Consider the following 14,157-nt stretch of genomic DNA (forward strand, 5'->3'; position numbering starts at 1 on the left):
ATTGCATACACACACATTGCAGCACATGCTGGAGGAGTCACACCAACCCCATCTTACATTGAAGATTAGGTACATATTACATTCAGCCCAGTCACTCCAACTGAGAGGTCAACTACCAGTCATGTGCATACTTAGGAGTTCATATAATTAAGGCACAACTCCGATCTGCTGAGGAGTCACTACACATGGCAGACTTGAGTCATGTTATACATTACCAGGCCTTGCAGTATGAGGTACACTAACCCATACGGCGAGATTGAGTCATGTGATACACTTACCAGCCGCAATGCATCATGTGGAGTCAACACCAGCCTGTGCAGATTGAGAGAGTTAATAACATACCAGACTTGAGATATGTGAGATCACACTACCCCAGTACCTTGCAGACTTGGAGAGTACAATTATCGCACGACTTAATATGTGAAGTCACCTAACCACATTCGATTGAGTCATACTCATACTTACGAGAATTGAGATCATGGACACAACCAGACTCGAGTACTAACGTGACTGTCAATTAGGAGATGCAATCATTGAGGCCACCACAGTGAGAGTACTTAACATGACTTATTTAGCATGTTCAACATTGGAGAACCAATCCAGGAGGATCACACTAACCATGACATATGATATTGAGAGTCATGTTACATTAATTACATTTACAGGCCACAGCACATTGCCAAGAATCATGCTGGAGGAGTCACACCTAACCCCAGTGACCATAGTGCAGTACTTGAGAGTCATGTTACATTAATTACATTTACAGGCCACAGCACATTGCCAGATCATGCTGGAGGAGTCACACCTAACCCCAGTGACCGTCTGCAGTACTTGAGAGTCATGTTAGACTGATCACATTTACAGGCCACAGCACATTGCCAGATCATGCTGGAGGAGTCACACCTAACCCCAGTGACCGTCTGCAGTACTTGAGAGTCATGTTAGACTGATCACATTTACAGGCCACTGCACATTGCCAGATCATGCTGGAGGAGTCACACCTAACCCCAGTGACCATGTGCAGTACTTGAGAGTCATGTTACATTAATTACATTTACAGGCCACAGCACATTGCCAGATCATGCTGGAGGAGTCACACCTAACCCCAGTGACCATGTGCAGTACTTGAGAGTCATGTTACATTAATTACATTTACAGGCCACAGCAACATTGCCAGATCATGCTGGAGGAGTCACACCTAACCCCAGTGACCATGTGCAGTACTTGAGAGTCATGTTACATTAATCACATTTACAGGCCACAGCACATTGCCAGATCATGCTGGAGGAGTCACACCTAACCCCAGTGACCGTCTGCCAGTACTTGAGAGTCATGTTACATTAATTACATTTACAGGCCACTGCACATTGCCAGATCATGCTGGAGGAGTCACACCTAACCCCAGTGGACCGTCTGCAGTACTTGAGAGTCATGTTAGACTGAATTACATTTACAGGCACTGCACATTGCCAGATCATGCTGGAGGGAGTCACACCTAACCCCAGTGACCATGTGCAGTACTTTCGAGAGTCATGTTTACATTAAATACATTTACAGGCCACAGCACATTGCAGATCATGCTGGAGGAGTCACACCTAACCCCAGTGACCGTCTGCAGTACTTGAGAGTCATGTTAGACTGGTCACATTTACAGGCCACAGCACATTGCCAGATCTTGCTGGAGGAGTCCACACCTAACCCCAGTGACCGTCTGCAGTACTTGAGAGTCATGTTAGACTGATCACATTTACAGGCCACTGCACATTGCCAGAACATGCTGGAGGAGTCACACCTAACCCCAGTGACCGTCTGCAGTACTTGAGAGTCATGTTAGACTGATCACATTTTACAGGCCACTGCAGCACATTGCCAGATTCATGCTGGAGGAGTCAGTCACACCTAACCCCAGTGACCGTCTGCAGTACTTGAGAGTCATGTTAGACTGATCACATTTACAGGCCTACAGCACATTGCCAGAACATGCTGGAGGAGTCACACACCTAACCCCAGTGACCGTCTGCAGTACTTGAGAGTCATGTTAGACTGATCACATTTACAGGCCACAGCACATTGCCAGATCATGCTGGAGGAGTCACACCTAACCCCAGTGACCGTCTGCAGTACTTGAGAGTCATGTTTACATTAATTACATTTACAGGCAGAGCACATTGCCAGATCATGCTGGAGGAGTCACACCTAACCCCAGTGACCGTCTGCAGTACTTGAGAGTCATGTTAGACTGATCACATTTACAGGCCACAGCACATTGCCAGATCATGCTGGAGGAGTCACACCTAACCCCAGTGACCGTCTGCAGTTACTTGAGAGTCATGTTACATTAATTACATTTACAGGCCACTGCACATTGCCCAGAATCATGCTGGAGGAGTCACACCTAACCCCAGTGACCGTCTGCAGTACTTGAGAGTCATGTTACATTAATTACATTTACAGGCCAGAGCACATTGCCAGATCATGCTGGAGGAGTCACACCTAACCCCAGTGACCGTCTGCAGTACTTGAGAGTCATGTTAGACTGATCACATTTACAGGCCACAGCACATTGCCAGATCATGCTGGAGGAGTCACACCTAACCCCAGTGACCGTCTGCAGTACTTGAGAGTCATGTTAGACTGATCACATTTTACATGCCACTGCACATTGCCAGAACATGCTGGAGGAGTCACACCTAACCCCAGTGACCGTCTGCAGTACTTGAGAGTCATGTTAGACTGATCACATTTACATGGCACTGCACATTGCCAGAACATGCTGGAGGAGTCACACCTAACCCCAGTGACCGTCTGCAGTACTTGAGAGTCATGTTAGACTGATCACATTTACAGGCCACAGCACATTGCCAGATCATGCTGGAGGAGTCACACCTAACCCCAGTGACCGTCTGCAGTACTTGAGAGTCATGTTAGACTGATCACATTTACAGGCCACAGCACATTGCCAGAATCCATGCTGGAGGAGTCACACCTAACCCCAGTGACCGTCTGCAGTACTTGAGAGTCATGTTAGACTGATCACATTTACAGGCCACAGCACATTGCCAGATCATGCTGGAGGAGTCACACCTAACCCCAGTGACCATGTGCAGTACTTGAGAGTCATGTTAACATTAATTACATTTACAGGCCACAGCACATTGCCAGATCATGCTGGAGGAGTCACACCTAACCCCAGTGACCATGTGCAGTACTTGAGAGTCATGTTACATTAATTACATTTACAGGCCACAGCACATTGCCAGATCATGCTGGAGGAGTCACACCTAACCCCAGTGACCATGTGCAGTACTTGAGTGTCATGTTACATTAATTACATTTACAGGCCACAGCACATTGCCAGATCATGCTGGAGGAGTCACACCTAACCCCAGTGACCATGTGCAGTACTTGAGAGTCATGTTACATTAATTACATTTACAGGCAGAGCACATTGCCAGATCATGCTGGAGGAGTCACACCTAACCCCAGTGACCGTCTGCAGTACTTGAGAGTCATGTTAGACTGATCACATTTACAGGCCACTGCACATTGCCAGATCATGCTGGAGGAGTCACACCTAACCCCAGTGACCATGTGCAGTACTTGAGAGTCATGTTACATTAAATACATTTTACAGGCCACAGCACATTGCCAGATCATGCTGGAGGAGTCACACCTAACCCCAGTGACCGTCTGCAGTACTTGAGAGTCATGTTAGACTGATCACATTTACAGGCCACTGCACATTGCCAGATCTTGCTGGAGGAGTCACACCTAACCCCAGTGACCGTCTGCAGTACTTGAGAGTCATGTTAGACTGATCACATTTACAGGTCACTGCACATTGCCAGAACATGCTGGAGGAGTCACACCTAACCCCAGTGACCGTCTGCAGTAACTTGAGAGTCATGTTAGACTGATCACATTTACAGGCCACTGCACATTGCCAGATCATGCTGGAGGAGTCACACCTAACCCCAGTGACCGTCTGCAGTACTTGAGAGTCATGTTAGACTGATCACATTTACAGGCCACAGCACATTGCCAGATCATGCTGGAGGAGTCACACCTAACCCCAGTGACCGTCTGCAGTACTTGAGAGTCATGTTACATTAATCACATTTACAGGCCACAGCACATTGCCAGATCATGCTGGAGGAGTCACACCTAACCCCAGTGACCATGTCTGCAGTACTTGAGAGTCATGTTACATTAATTACATTTACAGGCACAGCACATTGCCAGATCATGCTGGAGGAGTCACACCTAACCCCCAGTGACCGTCTGCAGTACTTGAGAGTCATGTTAGACTGATCACATTTACAGGCCACTGCACATTGCCAGATCATGCTGGAGGAGTCACACCTAACCCCAGTGACCATGTGCAGTACTTGAGAGTCATGTTACATTAATTACATTTACAGGCCACAGCACATTGCCAGATCATGCTGGAGGAGTCACACCTAACCCCAGTGACCATGTGCAGTACTTGAGAGTCATGTTACATTAATTACATTTACAGGCCACAGCACATTGCCAGATCATGCTGGAGGAGTCACACCTAACCCCAGTGACCATGTGCAGTACTTGAGAGTCATGTTACATTAATTACATTTACAGGCCACAGCACATTGCCAGATCATGCTGGAGGAGTCACACCTAACCCCAGTGACCGTCTGCAGTACTTGAGAGTCATGTTAGACTGATCACATTTACAGGCCACTGCACATTGCCAGAATCATGCTGGAGGAGTCACACCTAACCCCAGTGACCGTCTGCAGTACTTGAGAGTCATGTTAACTGATTACATTTACAGGCCACAGCACATTGCCAGATCATGCTGGAGGAGTCACACCTAACCCCAGTGACCGTCTGCAGTACTTGAGAGTCATGTTACATTGATCACATTTACAGGCCACAGCACATTGCCAGAACATGCTGGAGGAGTCACACCTAACCCCAGTGACCGTCTGCAGTACTTGAGAGTCCATGTTAGACTGATCACATTTACAGGCCACAGCACATTGCCAGATCATGCTGGAGGAGTCACACCTAACCCCAGTGACCGTCTGCAGTACTTGAGAGTCATGTTACATTAATTACATTTACAGGCAGAGCACATTGCCAGATCATGCTGGAGGAGTCACACCTAACCCCAGTGACCGTCTGCAGTACTTGAGAGTCATGTTAGACTGATCACATTTACAGGCCACAGCACATTGCCAGATCATGCTGGAGGAGTCACACCTAACCCCAGTGACCATGTGCAGTACTTGAGAGTCATGTTACATTAATTACATTTACAGGCAGAGCACATTGCCCAGATCATGCTGGAGGAGTCACACCTAACCCCAGTGACCGTCTGCAGTACTTGAGAGTCATGTTAGACTGATCACATTTACAGGCCACAGCACATTGCCAGATCATGCTGGAGGAGTCACACACCTAACCCCAGTGACCGTCTGCAGTACTTGAGAGTCATGTTAGACTGATCACATTTACAGGCCACAGCACATTGCCAGATCATGCTGGAGGAGTCACACCTAACCCCAGTGACCGTCTGCAGTACTTGAGAGTCATGTTACATTAATTACATTTACAGGCAGAGCACATTGCCAGATCATGCTGGAGGAGTCACACCTAACCCCAGTGACCGTCTGCAGTACTTGAGAGTCATGTTAGACTGATCACATTTACAGGCCACAGCACATTGCCAGATCATGCTGGAGGAGTCACACCTAACCCCAGTGACCGTCTGCAGTACTTGAGAGTCATGTTAGACTGATCACATTTACAGGCCACAGCACATTGCCAGATCATGCTGGAGGAGTCACACCTAACCCCAGTGACCGTCTGCAGTACTTGAGAGTCATGTTAGACTGATCACATTTACAGGCCACTGCACATTGCCAGATCGTGCTGGGGATTCAACACACGAGTTCTGCTTGCCTCTCTACCTAGTGATATGACTCTTTGGAATTTCGTGTTCATTAGTTTGTGTTATGATATATATTATTTATAACTACCAATAAAACATTATCATCTTAAGATCATTTAGACGTTACTTATAACATACATGGTTATAGAGACTTTGTATTTTACAGAAAGTAGCAGACATATACTATAAAAAAATTGGCTGCCGAAATAAATGATACATTCAAAAGAAAAATTTTGGATTTAAAGGAACTGGAAGATTTGGCGGGTTTGGATTACAAATTCGTAAAAAATTTTCAGCAATGTGAGGATTTTAGTGATATAGTAGATGAAAGAAGATGGAAATTTATCCAATATGGCTGAGGTATCAGCACAATTTGAAGTGCACAGTGGCAAAAGCCTTTTTAGAGGTAAGTGAAAATGTCCGGTTGGTTATTCATAATTAGCTCAACTGTCGTCTATTGATGTCAAAGGTAAACAATAGCTGTATATGTGTATTGTGCTTCATTACATTATACTATTGAGGTTTGGCCTGTCAACCAGCAAGATTTTGTTTTTTGTCAGTGAAAAATTTTCAAACTGGCAATCCAAGTTTACTTAAATTTTATATAGCAATCACATTATTTGTGTTTATTTCAGCATTTTAGTAATATAAATTCGTATTTAAAGGATTTTATTTATGAACAAAAAATGTTCTAGTCAAAAATCTGTGCACTCATAATGTTATATTTATTTACCTTAAAAATAGCTCAGGGGCTGTCCATTAATTTTGTAAGTTTATTTAAATGTCTATCATATCTTTCACAAAATTTGGGAAACTTCGTAAGACTTATTGCCTGCTCCAATAAAAAAGAGTCCATGTCCCTTTTTACTTCTCCATCATTGTTGTAGTTGTTTAGATGGTGGGTCTGAACTGCAGTGTCAGGCCTTGCATTGTCATGGAGAATTCCATTTGAAGAATTTCAAAACAAGTTGGTGACTAAGAAGCTCAAAACAAAACTTTATGCATTGTTTTTGATATCAAAGACACCTAAACTACAAAATTGAGTGTAATCTAGATGTCTCTCCAGGCGCACAGCTGAGTGTATATGATGTTTTTAGACATGATCCCAAATGACGGTGGAACAACCGAGTTTTCTAAAATAACTCTGTACACTCTATAGAAAGGTCTGTATGAGGATGGAGCATCTACGAAAAGGCATTGGAACTTCCATCAACTCTTGGAAGTACCTCAGTCAGACTGATTATTGATTTGTAGCAGAAATGCAGGCAGCCCTGAGACACTGCTTGCCCACTTTCCACTGGGTTTTATTGAGGCTTACAACGTTGTCCACATTAAACCTGCTAAGAGTCTTTGCAGACAGAAAGGTAAAGAAAGGAAGAGCCCAAGGTCACTGGGATGTCCTCATGCTCTCTGACCAATGCTTGAGGAACAAGTTATCCAGTAAGCCAGAGTTATCCATTAGACGCCTTTGGTACCCTTCAGCAAAACGTATGTGAAGACAGAAAGGTAAAGAAGGAAGAGCCCAAGGTCACTGGGATGTCCTCATGCTCTCTGACCAATGCGTTAGGAACAAGTTATCAGTAAGCCAGAGTTATCCATTAGACGCCTTTGGTACACTTCAGCAAAATGTATGTGAAGACAGAAAGGTAAAGAAGGAAGAGCCCAAGGTCACTGGGATGTCCTCATGCTCTCTGACCAATGCTTGAGGAACAAGTTATCAGTAAGCCAGAGTTATCCACTAGGCGCCTTTGGTACACTCCAGCAAAATGTATGTGAAGACAGAAAGGTAAAGAAGGAAGAGCCCAAGGTCACTGGGATGTCCTCATGCTCTCTGACCAATGCTTGAGGAACAAGTTATCAGTAAGCCAGAGTTATCCATTAGGCGCCTTTGGTACACTCCAGCAAAATGTATGTGAAGACAGAAAGGTAAAGAAGGAAGAGCCCAAGGTCACTGGGATGTCATCATGCTCTCTGACCAATGCTTGAGGAACAAGTTATCAGTAAGCCAGAGTTATCCATTAGGCGCCTTTAGTACACTCCAGCAAAATGTATGTGAAGACAGAGAGGTAAAGAAGGAAGCGCCCAAGGTCACTGGGATGTCCTCATGCTCTCTGACCAATGCTTGAGGAACAAGTTATCAGTAAGCTAGAGTTATCCATTAGGCGCCTTTGGTACACTCCAGCAAAATGTATGTCTAGACAGAAAGGTAAAGAAGGAAGAGCCCAAGGTCACTGGGATGTCCTCATGCTCTCTGACCAATGCTTGAGGAACAAGTTATCAGTAAGCCAGAGTTATCCATTAGGCGCCTTTGGTACACTTCAGCAAAATGTATGTGAAGACAGAATGGTAAAGAAGGAAGAGCCCAAGGTCACTGGGATGTCCTCATGCTCTCTGACCAATGCTTGAGGAACAAGTTATCAGTAAGCCAGAGTTATCCATTAGGCGCCTTTGGTACACTCCAGCAAAATGTATGTGAAGACAGAAAGGTAAAGAAGGAAGAGCCCAAGGTCACTGGGATGTCCTCATGCTCTCTGACCAATGCTTGAGGAACAAGTTATCAGTAAGCCAGAGTTATCCATTAGGCGCCTTTGGTACACTCCAGCAAAATGTATGTGAAGACAGAAAAGGTAAAGAAGGAAGAGCCCAAGGTCACTGGGATGTCCTCATGCTCTCTGACCAATGCTTGAGGAACAAGTTATCAGTAATCCAGAGTTATCCATTAGGCGCCTTTGGTACACTCCAGCAAAATGTATGTGAAAGACAGAAAGGTAAAGAAGGAAGAGCCCAAGGTCACTGGGATGTCCTCATGCTCTCTGACCAATGCTTGAGGAACAAGTTATCAGTAAGCCAGAGTTATCCATTAGGCACCTTTGGTACACTCCAGCAAAATGTATGTGAAGACAGAGAGGTAAAGAAGGAAGCGCCCAAGGTCACTGGGATGTCCTCATGCTCTCTGACCAATGCTTGAGGAACAAGTTATCAGTAAGCCAGAGTTATCCATTAGGCGCCTTTGGTACACTCCAGCAAAATGTATGTGAAGACAGAAAGGTAAAGAAGGAAGAGCCCAAGGTCACTGGGATGTCCTCATGCTCTCTGACCAATGCTTGAGGAATAAGTTATCAGTAAGCCAGAGTTATCCATTAGGCGCCTTTGGTACACTCCAGCAAAATGTATGTGAAGACAGAAAGGTAAAGAAGGAAGCACCCAAGGTCACTGGGATGTCCTCATGCTCTCTGACCAATGCGTGAGGAACAAGTTATCAGTAAGCCAGAGTTATCCATTAGACGCCTTTGGTACACTCCAGCAAAATGTATGTGAAGACAGAGAGGTAAAGAAGGAAGCGCCCAAGGTCACTGGGATGTCCTCATGCTCTCTGACCAATGCTTGAGGAACAAGTTATCAGTAAGCCAGAGTTATCCATTAGGTGCCTTTGGTACACTCCAGCAAAATGTATGTGAAGACAGAAAGGTAAAGAAGGAAGAGCCCAAGGTCACTGGGATGTCCTCATGCTCTCTGACCAATGCTTGAGGAATAAGTTATCAGTAACCCAGAGTTATCCATTAGGCGCCTTTGGTACACTCCAGCAAAATGTATGTGAAGACAGAAAGGTAAAGAAGGAAGCACCCAAGGTCACTGGGATGTCCTCATGCTCTCTGACCAATGCGTGAGGAACAAGTTATCAGTAAGCCAGAGTTATCCATTAGACGCCTTTGGTATACTCCAGCTTTGGACATGCAGTGAAAAATAGTAAATTCACATTCTTTGTACTGGGGTGAAGATGTGGATGGAACATTTTACACAGGTTTACCACGGCACAGTACCAAATTAGATATTTTGCCAGGTTTCCATGTTCACCACAAAACATTGTTGTTTATAAACATGCAAATTTTCAACATTTCAGTCTTCAAATCTTGATACCGGTCTTTCTTTGCGGTTCTGAACTATTCTGTGATGACAATAGTGATCATCAGGGCCGATGCAAGCTATTCTATCTTCCTAGGCTAAGTATTTGAACAAATCAAACAAGCAGGTTTTGTTTGCTAGGATTAGCCGTGATTCTAATCCAGCAAACAACCTGCAGACAGACACTAGAACTAGACACAAGAAACGAGCCTAGTCATGGCTCAATTGTCACCAAAGGTTTTACTCTACGGTACAATTTGAAGACATTTTCAGCCCCAAGTGAACGAGGTGTGTTCAATAAGTTACGGGAATTTTTAAATTTTCACGGGTTTGGAGAGTCGGTTTGTCTAGATTATTTTGCTATTCATGCTCCTGAAGTATTAGAAATTTCCAGCTGTATTAATTGTTTACTTTTTCAGTTACAGCTGCTAATGTTAGACGTGTGTTATGAACTCAGCGATTTAAAAAAAAATCAAAGAATTTGTATTAATTTTTGTGTGAAAAATGAAATAAAATGTAACAAAATGTGGGAAATGGTAACAAGGGCATATGATCTAAGCTATGATGTCTGCGATGAGTAAAAAAACAAGGGTTTATGAGTGGTATGAAACATGTGGTTCATCACAGAGATCCTCCAGGGCTCGGATACTAGGATCCAGGTGTCTAATGATAGCAGTGTTTTCACGATGGAGGTTCACACTCACTAGCTACTGATACATTATTCAACTGCAGGGGCCTCCTTCGGGTCTACCTCTCATCTTCCTGCAATACAGTTCTATGTAAATGAGATTCTAGATTTTGGATTGGAAAAATTTTGTTCAAATTAGTTGTGATGCTACTGTTGTTTGTAAGAAAATTTATACTTTAGATACAGAAGATTTTTTTTCTTTACATGAGAGTAGATATATATATATATATATATATATATATACAAGGTGTTTTCAAAAGTCTGGGTACGGCTTAATATTTTACAAACCATAGCAGATAACATCTCTAAACTTTGCACAGTGTCATATGGCTATGTAAACTATTTTTCCTTGCTATTACCATGACATGCCAACCATGGGGGGACGGCCCACAGTGGAAAACATAGAAATCTTAAATTAAAGCATGGGTCGAGTGATACCTCATTCGAAAGAGCTCACTTAGTAGAGTTGAATGCCGCAAACCGCATCTCAAAAGCTTTATCCAATCAGAAATGGCGGGTTGTTTTAGGTACACATTGTGAAGTACATTATGCGCTGCCATTTCTGACTGGATCGTCGTATTCTGATGTGGTAGGCGGCGTTTCACTCTACTAACCAATGGTTTCACTGATTAGTATTTATAAAAAATAACAAAAATATTTTATTCAAAATTAAGTGGTAAGTTAACTATTTCACCAACAAAGAACATTGGTAGAACATAACTATTGATATTAGTTTTGACGAATTTGTTTTAGTTTTATTTATTGTGTTATAAATAATTTATGACATAATTTGCTAATTAAAAAAAGTCAGTGAAAACACATCGGTTAGTAGATGTGTTTCATACACCTTTCATGTGTTTCATAAGATAACTTTTCAAACACCTTGTATATGTATTTGTATATGTGTGTGTATAAGATTAAATTCTATTATATAAGCTTATGTTCATATAATTTTATTAATAAACACTTGCAGTAATGTGTTTTACTGTGTGCTTTTGCTATTGTTTAAAAAATGTAATCATTATTGATGTTATTTCAGAGAATTGAAACATTGACTGGTGCGAAGAATTTGAAAAATGCTAAGAGAAAACAATATGAGCACTATGAAGCATTTACTTTGCTGAAAAAGAATGGTGACACTTGGGATAGTGTAGCCAAAAGTAACCCAACATTGTTATGTAAAAAAATTGGATTTGCCTTATTTGGTCTTCCCCCACCTCAGCTTGCTGACAGTAATGAGAACAATATGAGTCTTGTATCAACTTCTGGCAGTTATGAATTGAAAATTGTTTCCTTACAGAAACCTAAAAAATCAAAAAGATACGAATCACCTATGTAAAGTTCAATCAGGATATTCTAATGATCAAGATAAACAAATTGCATCAATTGGTAATGTCATTATTTCTCGTAGCACAGGTTATGAAATAAAATTTTCCTGTGTATTTGTGACATTTCAAGAAGACTCTACTAAAATAGAAGGCATTCCAAAAGTGAACGAGTGTTCCTCTGTTTAGAATTCAGAGTGGTGGATCCAATATTGTGTACATAGATACAAATTGTCGTGTATATGAAAGCTGGGCTGACTTCTTAACGACAAATACCCTACCTGATATTGTCATTTGTTATCCTTTACATGGAAGTTATGACATAAAAACCGGTTTCAGTGTCGGTTTTTCCAAGACACCTGCTTCTAGTGCTAAATCCAAAGCACTAAAAGCCGCAGATAAAGTAGAGAAGGTAATTTCTGTTGGTGCTGGAGTTGCTGGGGTTGCCGCTTTGGTAGTTGCTGCTCCCGTACTCGCTCCCTGTGCAGTCGTAGGCGGTGCTGCTGCAGGCATCTATGGCTTTGGCCGTTGTGTTGTCAAAATACTAGACAAGAAGAAGCATAATGAGCCTTATGCTAAAGAGGTAGTGAAAGGTGCATTTAATGTTATTGCTGTAGCTGCAGCCGGAGCTTTGAGAGTTGCAGAAGGGGCTGTTGTGGTGAGCACTAAAATTGCACAGGGAATATGTGGTCTTAATGGCTTTGTAGGTTTGCTTTATTCGGATAATACGTCTAAATTAATTGAATTATTGAATGAACTTTGTGATCAATCTTCAATGATATCTTTCTACTTTAATGTTGCATCATCCTCAGAAGCTATTGATCTAATTAAGAAAACTCTAGAAATTAATGAGAGAGCTGATGATGTTGAAGTTTTGGAGACTCTTGTGAAAATCAAAAGCATTGAATACAGTGACGATAAAGAAGATGTCACAAAATTAGAAAAATATGTTTCTGAAAATATAACAGACCTAGTAATCAGCTTGCTGAAAACTATAAATCCAATTGTTAAAGATGTGGTTTATCTCCTTACAGGAATAAACAAAGACTTTCAGTCCTTGAAAGACAAGAGGCCTACAGTTGTATTCGATCAAATCGATAGTAAAATGTCCAAGCTCCTGGCAAATTTACTAATCGAAAATAAAGATATAGAGAGGATATTTTCTTGACTTAGCATGCAGAAGCAGGGGTAATAAGTCACTGAACTCCAGAGTGAGTGAACAGTTTTTATCAGAAATAACCAATGCAAGAAATGAACATCTGTTATTAAGATTGAGGGATTTGATTTGGTCTGTGTTGAGCAAAGTAAGAGAGGTGAACCAGTACTGTAACAACATTGTGCACCAGCCGAACAGTCTGATCAGTATTCGATGTCAAGTTTCATCCTGTGGAAGAGGTTAACAGAAAGATCAGAGATATAGTAGAACAAAATCAGTCGACCAACGAACTTCATTCTAACATCGTCTTGAGATTTGATGACTTTTTACAGCAGATACTTGAGTTTCTTCTGAAACATGCTCAACCCCTGCTGGACTCTGACCCAGTTTACAGAGTGTCTGTCATTGATTACTCATGACATCAAACAAATGTTTGACGAAGAAATAAAACAACTTAAAACTATTGTACAAAATAAAAAAAAACCCACCTGTAATGACTTGAATAAAATTTTTCAAGAGAGTGGTATAAAATGAAACTACGGGAGGGAATTGTTACAAAAAGTGCTGGATTGCTATGAAGTCGATCAGTGGAATATCGCAGTAATGTCACAATCGTTGACACGTGTGCCTGCATGGACCTGTATGACTGTCAACCTCTACTGTTACTGCAGCAACGGACGAATTCAACCTGAAGATATTTTACAGGTATACAGAACTAACATACATCTTTACAATAAGGAGGAATCGTCCAGTGGGAATTTGGTTTGTTTGAGACCACTTGATGATGATCTTCCCTTACCGACGTATTTCATATATTCAGTATCAAATCATGAAGACATGAAACATGGTTTAGTGTGGGTCAGCCCGAGTACAAGCAATTAACATTTGTTAATCTACTATCTACTCACTAAAGGTCCTCCACACACCCACTTTATGGCAGGTGGAGAAGAAGTAGAGTGCATTCACCGCACTGTGTTAATCTACTATCTACTCACTAGTGTTTACTTTTAACTCAAAATAGAACATCATAAAATTGTGGTTTTATTTTAGCTTTTCGAATATAATGTAAAGGCAACACACACAAAATTTATTTTTTGGAGGTTATACTTCAAAATTTATTTTGTAATAACATTAATAGAAATCTTCTTCA

At 42.1% G+C, this 14,157-nt stretch overlaps 1 protein-coding gene across 1 annotated transcript; it reads left to right on the top strand.

Moving 5' to 3' along the window:
- The first annotated feature begins 6,269 nt into the window (after positions 1-6,269).
- Positions 6,270-12,014, top strand: LOC124372945. Its single transcript, XM_046831359.1, has 2 exons — positions 6,270-6,341; positions 11,566-12,014. Exons 1-2 carry the CDS (start codon positions 6,270-6,272, stop codon positions 11,863-11,865), a joined length of 372 nt encoding a protein of 123 aa, XP_046687315.1. The 3' UTR covers positions 11,866-12,014.
- The last annotated feature ends 2,143 nt before the right edge of the window (positions 12,015-14,157 follow it).

Source organism: Homalodisca vitripennis, unplaced genomic scaffold, assembly GCF_021130785.1.
Source record: "Homalodisca vitripennis isolate AUS2020 unplaced genomic scaffold, UT_GWSS_2.1 ScUCBcl_4457;HRSCAF=10625, whole genome shotgun sequence".
In the NCBI taxonomy this organism is placed as follows: Eukaryota; Metazoa; Arthropoda; class Insecta; order Hemiptera; family Cicadellidae; genus Homalodisca; species Homalodisca vitripennis.

Coding starts and splice junctions, on each gene's coding strand:
- LOC124372945 (XM_046831359.1), top strand. CDS start 6,270: ATGGAAATTTATCCAATATGGCTGAGGTATCAGCACAATTTGAAGTGC. Junction 6,342..11,565: donor TGGCAAAAGCCTTTTTAGAG/GTAAGTGAAAAT, acceptor ATGTTATTTCAG/AGAATTGAAACATTGACTGG.